The 19076-nt window shown below is 44.4% G+C and overlaps 1 protein-coding gene across 7 annotated transcripts in view; it reads right to left on the bottom strand.

Annotated features, from left to right (window-relative positions):
* The window catches only part of matk (megakaryocyte-associated tyrosine kinase), a 72088-nt gene that overhangs the window by 16589 nt on the left and 36423 nt on the right, over window positions 1-19076 (bottom strand). For all 7 annotated transcript variants that reach the window (XM_067968144.1, XM_067968143.1, XM_067968147.1 and 4 more), the window contains 6 exons: window positions 17091-17204; window positions 15009-15124; window positions 12487-12706; window positions 6003-6096; window positions 4422-4487; window positions 349-448 (listed from right to left, as the gene is read on the bottom strand). In XM_067968144.1, coding sequence (XP_067824245.1) covers window positions 349-448; window positions 4422-4487; window positions 6003-6096; window positions 12487-12706; window positions 15009-15124; window positions 17091-17204 — 710 coding nt within the window. The remainder of the gene's footprint in view (window positions 1-348; window positions 449-4421; window positions 4488-6002; window positions 6097-12486; window positions 12707-15008; window positions 15125-17090; window positions 17205-19076) is intronic.

Genomic DNA, 19076 nt, shown 5'->3' with positions numbered 1-19076 from the left:
ACCTGTACTGAGCCCTACAGATCAGGAAGTTGGATCCCTGGTCTGTGCTGAGTTAGCTGGTCTTAGCCAGGGCATCTGTTGCGCCGATACAATTGACATTAGGGCCCCTGGGATAGGGTGAGAATTATCAGCCAGGGTTTTCGCTCCTGATTACTATCCAGTGATAAATTACTACCCATCACTGGAAAGTGCATGGATGTAGATGTTGAGTGCGGAGAAGATCAGGCTTGATTTAATAACATGCTGACGCTCACACGTGAATAATGGCACCCGTAGAACTGTAGCACAGCAAGAGTCAGCAGCTTCAGGAAAGGAAGGATGAAAGCATTGAAAAAAAATCACACTTACGTCATGACAGAGGTTTCCTCTAAGAAGGACTGAGCCGTGACATCACATTTGATGTTCTTTACAGCCACTTTCTGCCCCATGTAATCAGCGAGATAAACAGCTACAGGAACATGAAGTGACGGTTAGACTGAGCTCCTCTGAAGTGCTTTGCAGCCACATTTAGGAGTTACCACATTAAATCAAAGGTGTATTTTTAATAACGAGCTAACATCTCGCAAGGAAATTAAGAGAAACAGCATAGTGTAAACAGGGCACAGTGTTGCGATCCTATCAGAATGCAGTACAACAATAACTCGCATTTATATAGCGCCTTTAATGCAGAAGAATGTCCCAATGTGCCTCACAGAGGCATGAGGAAAAACAGATGCTGAGCTAAAGTCTAGGAGAGATGACCAAATGATTGGTCAACATGTTGAGTACTAAGGAGGAGAGAGATGTGGACAGGCTGAGACGTTTAGGGAAGGAATTTCATTGAATGATGTCGAGGAAGTTGAAGGCACAGCTGCCAAAGGTGGGACAAAGGGATGCACAAGAGATCAGAGTCAGAGGAACAGAGAGTTCAGGAGGAGCGTTGTAGGGCTAGTCAATAGATACAGAGATAGGGAGGGCAAGGCCATGGATGGATTTAAAGACAAAGACCAAATTTCAAATTTGAGGCATGGGTGTACTGGGAGCCAGTATACGCCAGTGAGGACTGGGGTGATGGGCAAACGAGACTTGGTGTGAGAGAAAATACGGGCAGCAGAGTTTTGAATGAACTGGAATTTGTGGAAGGTGAGAGGACAGCTAGGCGAGCATTGGAGTAATTGAGCCTGAAGGTGATGAAAGCAAGTATAAGGGTTTCAGTGGCAGGTGGGCTGAGGTCGGAGCGGAGGCAGGCAATATTATGGAGGTGGAAGGAGGTGGTCATTGTGATGGAGAGAGGATCAGAAACTCAGGACAGGGTTAAACAGGACGCCTAGGTTTTGAACAGACTGGTTCAGCCTGAGACAATGGCCAGGGAGGGGGATGGAGTCACTGGCAAGGATATAAGGTTTGTGGCAGGGGCCAGTGATTATGGCTTTGATCTTCCCAATATTAAGCTGGAAGAATTTAAGACTCATTCAAGACTGGATATTGGACAAGCAATCTGACAGCACAGAGGTATCAGAGAGGACAAGAGAGTGGTGGAGATGTACAGCTGGGTGTCAACATTGTACATGTGGAAGCTGACTCCATGTCTGCAGATGATATTGCCAAGTGGCAGCGTGTAGATGAGGAAGCGAAGTGAGCTAAGGATAGATCTATGGAGGACTCCAGGGGTGATGGTGTGGGGGTGGGAATAGTAGCCATTGCTGGAGATGCTCTGGCTTCGATCACAGGCAGAACTGGGGTTACCACTTTTTGTCCAGTCCAAAACCAAGGGTCGGGCAAGCTTAGACAAGGAGCCTGCTGCACTTAAAAGAAATCCTGAAACAGGAATAGAACGTGAAAGTGAGGTGACTCGTGCAAGAATCTTAAGCTATGATTGGAATTTTTCCAAAAGATAAGGCAAAGAATTCTATTGTTAATAAATGATTGACGTTATTTTGGGGTGTGGAACTAGGTGGTGAAGTGGGTTCCACACTGACCTTTCATCTCTGCAACCTGGACTCAGAATCAACCTGGCCTGCCTTACTGAAAGTATTCTCTGTGTGGGGAGGTTTCTAGTGGGTACAAAACGACCCTCAGTTTATCACTAATTCCCGATTTAATATCAATCACTGACAGAGGTCTAAGGACAGCTGGTGTAGGAAATGGAAAAATGTCAAAATGGTGCACTCTTGAGGCTGGGGCTGAGAATGTTGAAGGGACAGTATAGAGGGAGCTTTACTGTGTCCAACTCGTATTGTATCTGATCTGGGAGTGTTTGATGGGACAGTGTGCAGGGAGCTTTACTCTGTGTCTAACCCATATTCTATCTGACCTGGGAGTGTTTGATTCTGGCATTGGATGCCTGAATGGGAAAGTGTACACCATTCCTCAAAATAAGAACCCTCACCTTGATGAGCACAGAAAGCAACTCCTAAAATAAAATTAATTTCTTTTGAAAAGCGTTAACAAAAAGAGGTGGGAAGCCCTATCAAGGAACGAAGCTGTTAGAGGAGAGTTGCCTTGCAATAACATTCTTGAACTTTCCTTTTTCTTTGATCACTTTGGTACTTAACAGGCACAATCTGACCTGATAATTCTGTAAATAAGAGGTGTGTATGTGGCAATGAGACACTGGAGTAAATCCTGACTTTGTGCGATAGTGTAAAATGGATGATAGCGAGTCAGCAGCACCTTTTACATCTTTCCTCATTTTTATCTCCAATGGAAATAAAAATGCCTCACTGAAAATCATGAGTATTGGCCCTCTCTCTGAGTCAGAAGATCATAGATTTAGACCCCTCTGCAAGACTTTAGCACATAACCTACGCTGATAGTTCAGTGCAGTACTGAGGGGGTGCTGCATTGTTGGAGGTGCCGGATTTCAGGCGAGACATTGAACTGAAGCTCTGTCTGGTGGATGTAAAAGATCCCATGGTATTATTCAAACAGCAAGGAGTTTTCCTGGTGCTCTGGCCAACATCCCTCCCATAACCAACACCATCAAAAGTCAGATTAGCTGGTCATTCATCTCCTTGCTATTTGTGGGATCTTGCTGTGCACAAAAAATAGCAGCTGCATTTGACATGACCAGTAATCAATTGTATGTGAAATGCTTTGAGATGTTTCTGAGAGATGTGATTCAATAGAATAGATACAAAGAAACTATTTCCTCTGGTGGGGGAAATCCAGAGTAAGGGGACACAATCTTAAAATTAGAAATAGGGCATTTGGGAGTGAAATCACACAAAGGGTAGAGGAAATCTGGAACTCTTTCCCCCAAAAGGCTGTGGATGCTGGGTCAATTAAAATTTTCAAGACAGAGATTGACAGATTTTAGGTAGATAAGGGTATCATGGGATATGGAGCAAAGGCGGGTAAATGGAGTTGAGGTACAGATCTGTGGCTGGTGGAACAGGCTCGAGGGGCTGAATGGCCCCTACTCCTGTTCCTATGTGGTAATCTGCTGTGTCATTTTTCCATTCAGTTTTACACCCATGGTCCCAAGCAAAGTTCTGAAACTTTAAAGATTAAAACTATCACAATGACCTTTTCACATTATTAACTTTAATATAAAGTAGAAAAGCTTGTCTGTGCTTTACAAAGATTAAAGATTTCACCATCAACTTTTGGGAGCGTTGTGCTGATGCCTCAGTGTGTACATGCAAAGCTTGGCTTCTCCCGAGTGCGGAGCTGGCTGCGTGACCCATCAGCACTGACTTACACTGCAACAGGTCCAGGTGTCAAACCAGTCCCTGCGATACAGAGGCAACATCAAACACCCTTTTACTGCCTCACTGAGATCTGCTGTCTGCGACTGTAAGGCAGATTCTGTGTCGGTGTGACACTAAGACGAGGGGAGGGGGAGATCTAAAATATGAAATGGTATAGACAACTCAGCACTGTTGTCAGAAATTTAAATTAGTGAAAAGTAAATTTAAAACAAATATTCAGAAATATTTTGTGAGTCAAAGAGTGATAAATGTTTGCAATGTTTAGCTGGATGGAGCATTGGAGGAAAAGTGTTCGGGACATTCAGCTCGATGGGGCAGTGTAGATGGAGCTTTATCCTGCATCTAACCTGTGACTGGGAGTGCTCGATGGGGCAGTGTAGAGGGAGATTTTCCATGCATCTAACCTGTGACTGGGAGTGCTCGATGGGGCAGTGTAGAGGGAGATTTTCCATGCATCTAACCTGTGACTGGGAGTGCTCGATGGGGCAGTGTAGAGGGAGATTTTCCATGCATCTAACCTGTGACTGGGAGTGCTCGATGGGGCAGTGTAGAGGGAGCTTTACTCTGCATAGAACCCACAATGTACCTGAGCTAGGAGTACTCTGACATTGGTTGTCTGAAATTAGAAAATGTACCATTTCCCAGCACTAACATCCCTCGTCTGGGTGAGTGCAAAACTCATCCACAAACAAACAATTAAAAAAGATTAGCAAATCACTGAACACTCACCTCCAAATTCCCCTTCCCCTATCTTATCTCCTAATGTTAGTTGCTGCATATTCAGTAACCAGCCAGCTGAAAGAAAACAATGGAACACGGTCAACAACTGAGAATATTTACTCAATCCAGTGTGATAATAAAGCCGAAACTGGAACAAAGTCTCACGGCTTTGTGATAATGAATCATATCGACCAGGTGATTCCCAGGTTTGATCTCGATCGTTGCTCTTAGCAGCAGTAGAGGTACTTTAATTCACCTCAGGACCCCAGGCTTTAGAATGAAAACAAAAGGAAAACAACTCCTCACAGGAGCTCTTAAAACAATTCCTAATCACTATTCGGTGACTCCTGCTGAAAAGTGCTTGTCTGCGATTACAGGCTTTCAGAGGGCAGCTGGTATCTGTGGAAGTGTACCCCAGCCAGAGTTAATGCAAGTGGAACTGTATCCCAGTTACAGTCAGTGCCTGTGGAACTGTACCCCAGCCAGAGTCAGTGCCTGTGGAACTGTACCCCAGCCAGAGTTAATGCAAGTGGAACTGTATCCCAGTTACAGTCAGTGCCTGTGGAACTGTACCCCAGCCAGAGTCAGTGCCTGTGGAACTGTACCCCAGTTACAGTCAGTGCCTGTGGAACTGTACCCCAGCCAGAGTCAGTACCTATGGAACTGTACCCCAGTTAGAGTCAGTGCCTGTGGAACTGTACCCCAGTTGGAGTCAGTACCTATGGAACTGTACCCCAGTTGGAGTCAGTGCCTGTGGAACCGTACCCCAGTTAGAGTCAGTGCCTGTGGAACTGTACCCCAGTTAGAGTCAGTGCCTGTGGAACTGTACCCCAGTTAGAGTCAGTGCCTGTGGAACTGTAGCCCGGTTAGAGTCAGTGCCTGTGGAACTGTACCCCAGTTAGAATCAGTGCCTGTGGAACTGTACCCCGGTTAGAGTCAGTGCCTGTGGAACTGTACCCCAGTGAGGGACAGCATCAGTGGAACCTGTAGCCCAACAAGGATCAGTGCCTTCAGGAGAGAAGGCAGAAAGTAATACTTTCCCTAGAAATGTTACAGCAATGTCATTATAATAAAAAGGGAGAGGGAGAGGGACCCTCTTGCCTAGGGGGGTGAGGAGAAGCAGCAGAAGAAAGGGAAAGAGAAAGAGTCTGTTGAACAGGGGACAAGAAGAGACTGAAAGAGATACACAGTTGTGGGGACAAAAAGAGAAGACCTGATGAGGGAGGTGGGGAACAAGTAAGAGGGAAGAGACAGAGATTGTTGAGGTGGGAATACCCTGAGGGGGAAAAGAGACCCTACTGGGTAGGAGAGCATCCTGTTGAGGTAGGATAAGAGAGAAAGAACAAAACCCTGTTGTGGGAGGGACTTTTCCTAAAATTTTAATGTTCACGAGCAAACGAACACCCATATCCTGCTTAATACAAACCTGAGGTGAGCAGAGACTCACTCGTTCTGTAGCTCTCTTGATGAGCCAAAGAGTTGGCTACACCTTTATGAATATGGAATGGAACAAAAAGTTCTGTAAACACGAAGGCCTCACCAACAGGCACTACTATATTTAGAACAGCTTGTTTGCTTTGAGCTATTTACCTTTCGAGAACTCCTCCGCAGCTGACTTTGTGCCCTCCTTAAGTTTGGGTTTTGTTAATCTAGTGATGAGTCCACATGCATCTTTCATATAATGCTAAATAAAATAAAAGGGACAAAAAAGAATAGGTTCAAACTTTTGGTCCTTTATGTATCTGTGTCCCAGCCATTTTGTTGAAATATTCAGCACCTGGAAGAGCAGTCACTGTGATTAGAACCACCCAGTGCACCCTGGAACCATGCTCAGGAACCAGCACCACTACATGCATGGAGAGCAGTGGCACACCAGTATGCTGGACATTGCATTATTTTGTTCCTTGCAAGCAAGAAGAGATGATGCGCATTCATTTGTGCTTTAAAAATTAGAGGTCAGCAGAACCGAAGTACAGAATGAGAGGACATTCAGGCCCATGTACAATCTGCCTTATCATGAACCCATTTAATCTCCTTGCACAATCTACTCTATCATGCTTTAGAGGAGTAACATGGGGCATTAAGTCTCTGTTCCTTGTGTGTTGTCAGAAAGAATGTAGTCGTGTTCCCCAGCAGCCTAGTGACAAGTAAGGACCTGTGTCATTCATTTCCTGGTCGTCTGCCATGACTTCAGCGGAAGACTCGTGGAAACCCCGGAGATAAGGCATCAATATCATTTCGCTGTGGTTTCTGTGAATCTTCCACGGAAGTTACAGTGGACAATCGGGAGAACTCGCATGGAAATCCCGGCGGGCTCGGAAGGCCAGCTCGATGGCTCTTGTCGTTGGAATCAACCTTTGGCTTTGCTCATGCCTAAAGGTTTGAGCCTGTGCAAGTCCAGTGTGTTGTACGTAGTACGTGGAATGAATGTGTTTAATGGGCTTTTCACCCCCTGTGCTTTGTTATCCTCTTGTGAACTTTAGTCCCTGTACTCTGTGGCATCGCTGTTTTAGCAAGCAGGTGGGCCTTGTTATAATCTGGCACCAGATGAACCTGTTCAAATGCACATCACAGATTTAATCTGCCTCAAGAGCGGATAAAGGAAAAGATTGATTGATAAAAATTCAGTGACGTGAAGGCAATATAAACTAAATGGTATAGGAAGTTATGCTAAACCTTTATAAAACACTGGTTAGGCCCCAGCTGGAGTAATGTGTTCAATTCTGGGCACCACACTTTAGAAAGGATGTCAAGGCCTTAGAGAGGGTGCAGAAGAGATTTACTAGAATGGTACCATGGATGCGAGACTTCAGTTATGTGAAGAGGCTGGAGAAGCTGGGATTGTTCTCTATAGAACAGAGAAGGTTAAGGGGAGATTTGATAGAGGTGTTCAAAATCATGAACGTTTTTGAGAGAGTAAATAAGGAGAAACTGTTTCCAGTGACAAAAGGGTCGATAACCAGAGGACACAGATTTAAGATGATCAGCAAAAGAGCCAGAGGCGACATGAGGAAATATTTTTTTTTACGCAGTGAGTTGTAATGATCTGGAATGCACTGCCTGAAAGGGTGGTGGAAGCAGATTCAATAGCAACTTTCAAAAAGGAATAAATACTTAAAGGGAAAAAAATTACAGGGCTATGGAGAAAGAGCAGGGGAATGGGACTAATCGGATAGCTCTTTCAAAGAGCTGGCACAGGCACAATGGGCTGAATGGCCTCCTCCTGTGCTGATACTATGACTGGCATCTTTCTCTTGTAGGTCAAGAGCAAAAGCACATTCTCTGCAGCCAGACTCTCAATCATAATTTTTCCTGAGGTCAATGAACCATGTGGCCTACAATTTTGCCTCATAAAGCTTTCCAGGGAACACGCTTCAAAGATTTAGTAAAACCCTCAAGTGCTGAATGGTCTCCTAGCTTAATTATTGTTTCACTAAGATCCCCTGCTTGGCTGAAGGTGCTGACTCACGTTGGCCTAGGCTTCCAGGGGCATTAGGAGCCCTTTGTTACCTCACCCAAGTGTCCGTTCTTCACGTGTGATCCTGGACACTAAGCTTTAGTGGAGGATTCCAACATTGAGATGGTATCCCAGCCAAGCACAATCCTGGCATTATCTAACATCTACAAACATACAATGTCCAGCAGAGGCTGCTGGATAGCGACTGGGACCAGGAATCCTGGATGTTTTCTCCCTTTCCCTAGCCCAATGGTACTGGGGCCAAGTATAGTACCTCTACTGCTGCCCTCACTTGTAACAGTCAACTTTACACAGAGCAGTGATCTAACTTGGGTCCTTCCTATCTGTATGGTGCAACGCCACGCAGGGTGGTGTATCTATCAACTGAGCTATCACAGGGGCTCTTCAAAATACATCTATGAGAACATAGATAGAACAACGGGTTAATCAAAATACCCCCTTCTCACGAACAATGTACTCTCCCAACAAACCCATTGAACTGATGTTGAAAGAGTTACGTTTTAGCAAATTACATGAACTATTTTATACTGAATATAAATGTGTTTTCTATTTAATAAACGTTGTAGTCTAATAACCAGTCACATTAAACCAGTTACCTAGAGTATGAGATGCAAGTCTGTATCAGTAACATGCCTGTAAGGATGTGTTTTTCTTACTAGTTTCTCAGTCAACCATTAATTCTTTGCCTCCGTGGTTAACTCTATCTGCACACTGTTGCTTCATACTGTCCTTTAATCTGGGCTCTATCGAGCAGGGTTGGTAGCTGTAGCTACACAATTCTACATAAGGTTTAACCAATTTTGCGAGTTGTGAGCACTGTCAGTAGGGTGAAATCTTTTCGTCAGCTCACAGCTCTAAGTTGTCAAACCCTGATTTCTGTGGGTATCACCGTTATTCCCTGTTGAGTTGTCCATCTAAAATTGCCACCATGAACTGCCTGGCTGAAATAGGACATCTTTGCCTTGGTGATTCTTCCCATCAACTCCATCTTCACTCCCTCCCCAAAAAGCTGTTGAGGCTAGGTCAATTGAAAATTTCAAAACTGAGATTGATAGATTTTTGTTAAGTAAGGGTATTAAGGGTTATGGAACCAAGGCGGGTAGATGGAGTTAAGATACAGATCAGCCATGATCTAACTGAATGGTGGAACAGGCTCGAGGGGCTGAATGGCCTACTCCTATTCCTATGTTCATATGTTCACTTCCCTCCCAACTTTTGCATCCTGTAGTCACTCTATCATGGTTCCAAGAATCCCAGGTTAAGGGTGGTAGACCTTCTTGGGTGGCCTGGGGTACCACCCCTATCAGATACTTCTGAGGCCTCCAGTGACCTGAGGTCCTGAACTATTTTTCATTCTTTTCCTTCCCTCCCATCTTTCCTTTCTGTCTTGCAGTCAAACCAAATGTGGCGTAATCTACTCACGATATCTTGATTTATCTTGGGGTAGATTTTCAGCTTGCCAGCTGAGTATAAAAGTGGCGTCGGAAATGAAAACCAGGCAGTTTCTAGAATGGGTGGCTGATCCACAATGTCAGTTTTACACCCGGGTGCCAAGTTGAAAATTTACCCCATTGTCTTCTCTCCTCTTTTCAACCTTGAATGGTGTTCAGCACAATGGGCCCAATCCTACAGTTGGGTTGTTCAATTAAAACAAGAAAGCATACGTCACACATGAGCACATGTGCCAAATGTTTATCTAAAAGAAAGAATTTAATTTACAAAGCACCTTATCATGTCTCTCAGTCCCAAAGCGTTTCACATGAGTTACTGTGAAGTGCAGTTATGATTGTTGTATAGTCCAGATTGGTTTGGCTTGGCCTGGATTACACATCCCGGTAAATATTTCCAAAATGGTGGGGCCGAAAATTCGTGCCCCTAGCAGTGCACTCTCGGCATAATTCTAGATACAGCAGGTCTTCAGATTCTGCTTGTAGTTTACTTGGGGAGTGGGACCTATTTAGGGAAGGACCTCCATCTTCCCAAACATGGCCCTCTGAACTTAGAGGGAGCAGGGCCTGAGGAGGGAATCCCCAGGCTCCCCAGCCTGAGTTAAGCTGAGCAGCAGGTTTGTCCGGCACAATGAGGCACGCCAGCCCTTGGCATGGTGAATGTGCCTTGGACTCTCAAAGAAAATCCCGGTTTCAGGAGGAAATTGGCCCCTTATAAAAGGAGGCTGGTCAGCCTTTGGAAAAAGTTGCCTGCAGCACTGAGGCCACAGGCTAAAGAACGGCCAGCTCTGCGATACCCACCTCCCCCGACTCACCACTTCGGTGGGTGCCTGAGATGCGGCCATTGTGGTGTAGGCACCCAGCAATATTTAAATGAGGGACTCTCATCCTGCCCCAGATACTCCAGTGGAGTCAGTGGCAGAGGTTCCAGCCAGGCACATCCTGGCATGTAATACTGGGAGCAAAAGCCTGTGGATTTTTGGGCCCTATGTATTTACTCACCACAGGCACCTACAACCATATATTACTGGCACCTATACCATATATTACAGGTACCAATACCATATATTACAGGCACCTGTACCATACACTGCAGGCACCTATACCATACACTGCAGGCACCTATATCATATCTTACAGGCACCCATACCAGACCTGTACTATATATTACAGGCATCTATATCATACATTACAGGCAACTATACCATATATTGCAGGCATCTATGCCATATAATATAGGCATCTATACCATACAGTGCAGGCACCTATACCATATATTGCAGGCATCTGTACCATGTATTTCATTTGTCTGGTGCAATCTTTTATTGCTGAGTTTGTTGATAATATGGTTGGGCAGGCTGTCACGGCCCCCACGGAGGAATAGTTAACGGACAATCATTATCCAAGCACATACATGAAGAATGAGCACTTGGTTGATCTAGTGAAGGATGGCCCATATGCCAGCAAGAGTTAGCGCCTTAAGAACAGGAAGAGAATAAATTGGAAAGAAACAGAGATAATTGGGTTTCGGCAATTCACTTGCTACACACCATCAGATGTTACACAGGATGTGTGGTGACTTGAGATTTCAAATTAAGTCTCTGAATTGACTGAACTGCCACCAGAAAATTTCCTGCTCACACACCCAACTGACCCTTCAGTTCGAGAGTGAGCAGTAACGTGTATCACCATCTCTATATAGTGAGCATGTAGTGTCCTGCAAAATGCACAACACAGTGCTTTCTGCTCAAAAGGGAGCCCCCCTAACCAGGTAGGTTACACCAGAGGGATGTTAGCGTCAAAGGCCACAATATAATGCCTTTAATAAGGGCATAGACACAGAGAAGTCAGGTGACGACAGGATCGGGCTCAGTGATGCACCCCCTAGTAGAATATGCTGCCGACACATAGTGCCTGGGCTCACATGTGAAGAATGGCCATGGAACTGTACCCTAGGAAGTACTGGGGCCTTCATAAAGGAGGACAGAAAATTGTTTAAACAATAAAACATCAACTTCCAGTCTAACTTTAAACCTAGGCAACATCAGTGCTCACTGAGAACCAAATAAAAGCCTATTTGTAAATATAGCAACCACAGATGAAATTAATATATTTTTAACATTTCTCCCAAACACAAACTTTTTTGTTCCACTACATCAGCTGTAAAAAGTCTGTTAAGAAACAATTTAATTTATTTTTTTCTCCCACAGTTTTGGGCTATTTTTGAACTTCCTCTGTGTTGCTTGGTTTAATGATGTTTGCAGAAACACTTCCCATCATTTACACTCTGAGACCAATAAAGTTTCCATTGCACTCTCATTGACAAAACTAGGGTTTCCAAATTTAGGCCTGGGGGGTTTGTTTGTGCGCTTAATAAATCCCACAGCAATCTTTAGTTTGCCGTTTGGTGAAGCAAAGATTGGAAATATGCGAGGAAGGACAAAGGAGTGTTAATTGTATGATTTATATCAACTGGTGTTAATTGTATTCAGGTGGTGGGTATCAATTGGGGGCTCTCTTTTATCCTTTTTATAGGAGAGTTTAGCTGGGGTGTGGTGTTTGTAAGGGGAATTTCTGTAAAGAAAAGCTTGGAAATAATGAAAGACCTATCCTTCTATGATAGGTCTTTAGTTATTCCAAGATTCTATCCTTCACCACATGGCTATCCAATTTTTACAGGAGATGACACCCTTCCTGACACTGAGATCTACAAATCAGGAAGGTCCTAGGTTTGATCCCTAGTACCGAGTTGGCTGATCTCAGCTGCGGTGGAGTAGGGGCTACTACATCTGGCCTCATCATCCCAGGATTAGGGAAGAGAAAATCAGACAGGGATCCTATTCCTAATTGTCAAACAAAGACCCCTGCTGGAAAATTCACACATGAGGTGATGACTGGATCAGGCTTGGCTCTGATGCCTTCCTTTGTTGATTAGTTTGCCAAAAGTCACTGTTTAGACTCTTGCATAAAGAAGTGCTAGTTGGGCAAAGTTCTGGACAGTGCTCGTGGAATCGTACCCAGCACGAGTCAGCGAGAGGAGGGGAGAAAATGTTACTTATTTCACACTTCGATCTCAGTTAACCTGCTCTCCATAATCTTTCATTGTGTAATGCAAAGAGGTCGTATGAACAGAAACTGGGTAGCTCACCTCAATGAGTTCAATGAGATTGTAAAAATAGTTTTCTTCATCAATCGTTAGTTTATTGTCTTTGTAAATGACGCGATAATGACTGATTTCCTCTTTCGAGCTGACACACAGCACATAGTCACCAGGATGTCGAATGGACTCTCGCACCAGGAAGAGGCCATCTTCTGTGGGCTGGAGCACCCTCACTGCAGCTTCACCACTGATCTTCCCATGGAACCACCTCACGAAGAGTGAAGAACAGACAAATGTTAGCAAGGCAGTCCCAAGCCATCCACTCTTCTCAGGCAACAATTTTACCCCCTTTAAGTGAATAATTTTTCAAAACCACAAATTCTTCTCCCACCCTCGTTGCTGTGTATTAATCTTTTTGCCTATTTTCTCCCCCCTTCTCCTAAAGGCGCTGATTTAGGCTGAAGAAAAGTTCCACAGGTGCCAGTCGCTCTTGCATACCTCACCCAAGTGACCATTCTTCATGTGTGAGCCCAGACGGTGAGTGCTGACAGACTATTCAACTGAGTGGGGCATGACAGATGAGCCCCCAGACACCTGGGGGTAGATCTTGACTTTGTGTAAATCGGGTAATAGCGAGTCGGCAGCCCGTTTTACATCTTTCCTGATTTTTATTTCCATTGACTTATTTACACTCTCACACAAAGTCAAGATCTACCCCATGCACTTTCCAGCAGGAGTCACTGGAAAACAATAAGGAGCAGGTCCAATGGATGCATTTTGCACTGTAGCCATGGATCACCGATGCTAATTGTTGTGCCCGAAGCTATTGACTCAACTGAGATCAGTGAACTCAGGCTCAGGACCCATCCTGGGATCTTCCAAGTCTGTAGGGCTGAGTACCCCATTGGGCAGGGCCACTGAACCACTATAATTTAAGGCATCATGTTATGCGGCAACTTGGAGAGCTGAACTTGTTTTGATTGGAGATTAGAAGATTGAGAGGGGACATGTTCCAGGTTTTAGATACCAAGGGGCAGAGGTTGAGGGGGCGACATAAATGTGAGCACAGAACTAGAGGACAGGAGGATGAAGTGAATGAGCAAGACTAGAGATTATAGTCATGTTTCTTTCTCCCACAGAGTAGTGGATACGTGGGATAGATTACCAGCAGTCAATGCTGGGTTGAATGAAATCTTTTTTTAAAAAGAGCTAAAATATCTGGCTAGGAATGAGACTGAGGGTAATGGGACAGGAACAGACAGATGATTATTTCCTGTGAGAAACATGATAACCCCTGAGCTGTTGGATGCATTGAGATTCCATTATAAGGATGTATAATGTAGGATGTGAGGTTGGATGGGTGTTATAGAATCATACAGCACAGAAGGTTGCCATTCAGCCCATTGTGCCTGTGCTGGCTCTTTGAACGAGCTATCCAATTAGTCCTATTCCCCTGCTCTTTCCCCATAGCCCTGCAAATTTTTCCTTTTTAAGTATTTATCCAATTTCCTTTTGAAAGTTATTATTGAATCTGCTTCCACCACCCTTTCAGGCAGTGCATTCCAGATCATAACTACTCGCTGCATGAAACATTTTCTCCTCATCCCCCCCACCCTGGCTTTTTTGCCAATTATCTTAAATCTGTGTCCTCTGGTTATTTCATTCACCATTAGGGAGGAGGCAGCCTCACGTGTAATATTTCTTACAGCTTCTCAGCTCTAGATCACTGAGGAGAAGTCTTTCCTCAAGGAACGAAGATGAACCTTCCTTAAATAACCCATCTGAGATCTAGGGAGATTGATACCAGCGGATCCTTTGTGAAAAACTCGGTAATCTAACAACTGAGCCAGGCGGGTCTGCTGTACTCCCATGCTCCAGCCAGCGTGGCTCATTATTGGGAACCTGGAGGTGTTTACCTGTCACAGGCGACTGGGACTCTTTCCACTCAGTTCAAAATAATCTTATTTGGTCAATGTCCTAGCAGGATGGGTGACCCTGGCTGCATAAGCAGTGGAAAGTCTATCAGCGTGCTGTGCTAGTAAAAAGAATGTTTTTAGGTGGTTAAACGCCAGCAGTGCCTCTATGCATACTAACCCTTGGTTTTGCCAGACCTTCATGTAAGTTCTTTGCATTTAGGTTTAAGTGGAGTGTATCCCAACATTGGACAAGAGTGGAGGTGATTTTCATTTCCAGTGTGCATCGGGGAGGGAGGGGGTGTGTTTCATCTACTCACCCAATGCAGTCGGCGGGAAGCCCAATCAATCTTTGAGGTCGGGCCTCATTTATGTTGAATAGGCAAGCTGCCAGTGCTATTCATGGAAGTCAACCTTGGCTCAGTAGTAACAGTCTTGCCTATGAGTCAGAAGGTCATGGCTTCAAGACTTGAGCATATAACTTAGGCTGACACTTCAGCACTGAGGGAATATTAGACTGGTCTTTCAGATGAGATGTTAAACTAAGGCACTGTCTGCCATTCCATGGCATTATTGGAAGATCAGGAGAGTTCGCCTGGTGTCCTGGCCAACATTTATCACTCTAAATCCAGGCTAATAACTGGAAAAGGTACTTACGGCATCAGACTGATGTTGGGGTCAACCCGAATGGCCTCACGCTCACGTACGTTGCTTCTAGATATCAGGCCTTCCACCTCAGTCTTGTTATTTTTCGCTCTGTACCAACCTTTGTTCTGGTTACAATAGAAAGGACACAGCTAGGTAACTAATGAACCGAGATTTTATAGTTATGATAGTTCTCTGACCTCTGTTCTCCAACATCTCTCTCTCTCCCATTGCTATTTTTTCAGTCACTTTTTCTTATTGATACTACTTTGGTCAGTGCTAAACTTTTCTCTCTTCTTCCTCCTAACCTCCCAATACCCCATCCTACATACACTCCCTCCTCCCTGCATCCTTGCAATTTTGAAATCAACTTGTAGTATCTATTACTCCAGTTCATTATTTCCCAGGCACTCCTCACCTTCCTCAGTTTTCCCATCTTCTTGCAATCCACGCGCATTTTAAAATCTAAATGTGGTCTCACTTAACCAACACTTCCTAACCAGGGTTGGGGTCTGCTACTTTGTTCAATCTCTAATTTTACCAAATATTTATTTGTTTTTCATCTTTAGATTTGAGGCATGGAATTAAAATCGTTCTCTGGCACTGTAATTTGTGCAGATTTGTTCTATTTTGAGTTAAGATTTAAAGATGGCAACCCCTACACAGCTGAGCATTAAGAGTCCCGAGTAGGAAGCCTTAGCTTCAAATCCCAAATTTAACTGAGATCTGGGCCTGGGTTTCTCCTGGGGGGTTGTGATTAAACCGACAGTGTGCGACTGTGGAAGAAATAGGTTTGAAAGGACACATGACCTCTTCTCATTTTGCGCTTAAGCTTCTTCACCAGTCTGACATACCAGCTCTGACAGATGTTTCCCACCTGAAATGTTAACCTATCATTTCTTTCAGATACTGATGGGCCTGCTGTGTATTCCCAGCACATTCTGTTCTTATTTCAGACTTCCAGAATTTGCAGTTTTTACTTTTTAATCTAACCTGGGACTGGTGGTTTCTTTAGACTGCTTGGGATTACATAGCATTACATATTACATAAAATGTGCAGCACAGAAACAGGCCCTTCAGCCCAACAGGTTCATGCCAGTGTTTATGCTCCACACGAGCCTCCTACCATCCACCTCGCCCCTCTTCATCTAACCTTACCAGCATAACCCTCTATTCCTTTCTCCCTCATGTGTTTATCTAGCTTCCCCTTAAATGCATCTATATTATTCGCCTCAACTACACCTTGTGGTAGTGAGTTCCACAGTCTAACCATTCTCTGGGTAAAGAAGTTTCTACTAAATTCCCTATTGGATTTATTAGTGACTATCTTATATTTATGGCCCCTAGTTTCGGTCTCCCCCACAAGTGGAAACATCTTCTCTACATATTAAGGGATATGGGTCAAAGGCAGGTATATGGAGTTAGATCACAGATCAGCCATGATCTTATCAAATGGCGGAGCAGGCACGACGGGATGAATGGCCTACTCCTGTTCCTATGTTCCTATCAAACCCTTTCATAATCTAAAGACCTCTATCAGGTCACCCCTCAGCCAACTCCAAATGTGGACTAACCATGGTTTGCTATAAGGTTAACATAACTTCTCTGCTTTTCAATTCTATCCTTCTAGAAATGAACCCCAGTGCTTTGTTTACTTTTTGTATGGCCTTATTAACATGTGTTGCTACTTTTAGTGATTTGTGATGTGTGGATGGGAGGGTTGATTTGGGATGTTTGGGATGGGAGAACTGTTTGGGATGTGTGGATGCTGTTTGGGATGTGTGGATAGGAGAACTCTTTGGGATGTGTACTGTATGGAGGAGGAGGAGGAAGAGGAGGAGGGGGGGAGAAGAAATTACAAACCAAAGGTCTACATGAGCCACTTTCCTCAGTTGGTAGATTTTTATGGAGCAGTGACAGCCGTTCAAAAGGACAAAGTGTAAAAGTGATACCTTCCATTCACACGGTGCGCCAGACAGCAAGGTGACACCTTTCACTCTTCATATCACAAATTATGAAAGAAACACCCTCCCCCAAACAGGAATCAAGATGTAAGGGGATAATACAAACACTTTCTAGCTGTTTTATACTCACGTTGACAACCTCAATAATAGTCAAGATGTCTCCTTTGTGAAATAATAGCTCATCTTTCTTTGACGTTTTGTGGTCACACTTAGCTATACATTGTGTCCCAGGAACCCAGCCTTTCTGCAGAAATAAAATAAAAATGTAATTTTAAACAATAGCATTACTAAATATAATTAAAGGAGCAGTGAACAACAATAGCTCGTTTATACTGCGATAGTTGGGAATCAAACAGCCTCTCACCAAACTATTAATCAGAGGCCAGCACTTCCCATTTGAAAGCTTTACTACCAGGTACAGAGCAATCAATGAGTTGGAGGTCAACAGTTGACTGATCCCAGCCAGAGTGGCAGCCAGGGCTCCACAATTGGCCTCGGCAACCCTCGCATTGAAAATCAGCCTGGGTTCCTGCTTCTGATTGTTATCCAATGACTCCTGTTACAAAATGTGTGTGTGTGCGGATATCGACCATGATGCACCCTGCTGTTGAATAGCTTGCAAAGACTCACCATCAAGGCTGACACATAAAGAATGGCTGAACTACCACAGGCACCTCTGAAACCATAACCCAAATAAGGAGTCAATGACTTCATGGGGAGGAGTGAAAATTAGGGGAGAGAAATTGGTGAATTATGAATTTGTTATTCCAGTCTGGTTGCCAGCCTGTCTTTCTCTTTTTCCTTTCTTCATCGTTCCACCTCAGCACCCTGTCTCTCAAAGTGGCATCTGCCTTGGCGACCACTCAGCAGCAAGCTGCTCCCAGCATTCTATACTGATCTCGCCCAGGGTACGGTAGCATAGTGGTAATGATACTAGACTAGTAATCCAGAGGGTGTGATTTAAAATCCCACCATTGCAGTTTGAGAATTTGAATTCTTGTTTAAAAAATCTGGAAATAAAAAGCTGGAATCAGTAAAGGTGTCCATGATGCTGTCGGACTGTCGTAAAAACCCAACTGGTCCACTAATCTCCTTACCCGGTTCGGCCCATGTGTTACTCCAGTCTCACACCAATATGGTTGACTTTTAACTGTCCTCTGAAGTGGCTGAGCAAGCCACTCAGTTGTACAAAACTGCTATATGCAGTGGTTCAAGAAGGCCCACTACATCTTCTCAGGGCAACTAGGGATAGGTAATACATGCAATGCCCACATTCTGAGAATTAATAAAAAAAAGTCTTTTGGTTTCTTATCCACATGAACTTAAACATTCAAACCACCCTCCATGGGAATGTAAGACAATCATGTCGTTAGACATCTTCAAGACTTGCCCAAACCATCTTAGTTGGGTCTCGATCAGCACTGGCTCAATCCCTAGCAGGCTGGCATGAACCAGTAACTCAGTGTTTGGGATCTTGCCTTACCATCTCATGGTGATAATACTGAGGTTGCAGAGGTGGAAGTTTTCACAGCCTTTAATGTGATATTGGTCTGGTCCCACACTCTGGTTAAATGCCTCCAATTTTAAAAGCCACCCTCGTTCAATTCCATGGAGGTGCATTGTCACGAGGAATTGACGTGTGGATTTATAAATTCAATGCACTGGTACACTTGTTCTTTCCCACTCTTCTCCCAACCTCCCCTTGCTGGAGTACAGTTTAATGGGTGTCTGCAGCACTCCAGAACCTTGTCCAAAAGGCCATTCTTGAAGTTTGAGCCTGGGCAGTGAGTGTCAGTAGAGTATTTGACTGTGGGACTGGGAAGGGGGGAGGGAACAATCACAGCCAAGCCCAGCTCCGTCCTCACCCAATTTACACAACACTTTCCAGCAGGAGTCACTGGACAGTGGATGCTAGCTGTTTTTCTCCCCCCGCTCCCTAGCCAAGTAGCACTGAGGCTGTCTGTAGCCGCCCACCACTTCCCTGGTTGAGATGAGCAAACTCAGCATAGACAGAGGAACAAACCGGGAGCCTTGCTGGTCTGCATGTCTCAGTGCCATGTGGGCAGGACATTTACTGAGTCACCAAGGGATCTCTTCTTCAAATATGAATATAGGA

The sequence above is a fragment of the Heptranchias perlo genome, chromosome 29 (assembly GCF_035084215.1).
Source record: "Heptranchias perlo isolate sHepPer1 chromosome 29, sHepPer1.hap1, whole genome shotgun sequence".
NCBI lineage: Eukaryota > Metazoa > Chordata > Chondrichthyes > Hexanchiformes > Hexanchidae > Heptranchias > Heptranchias perlo.
The sequence above is the reverse complement of the archived record's forward strand: the minus strand, read 5'-3'. Positions and strand labels throughout refer to the sequence as shown.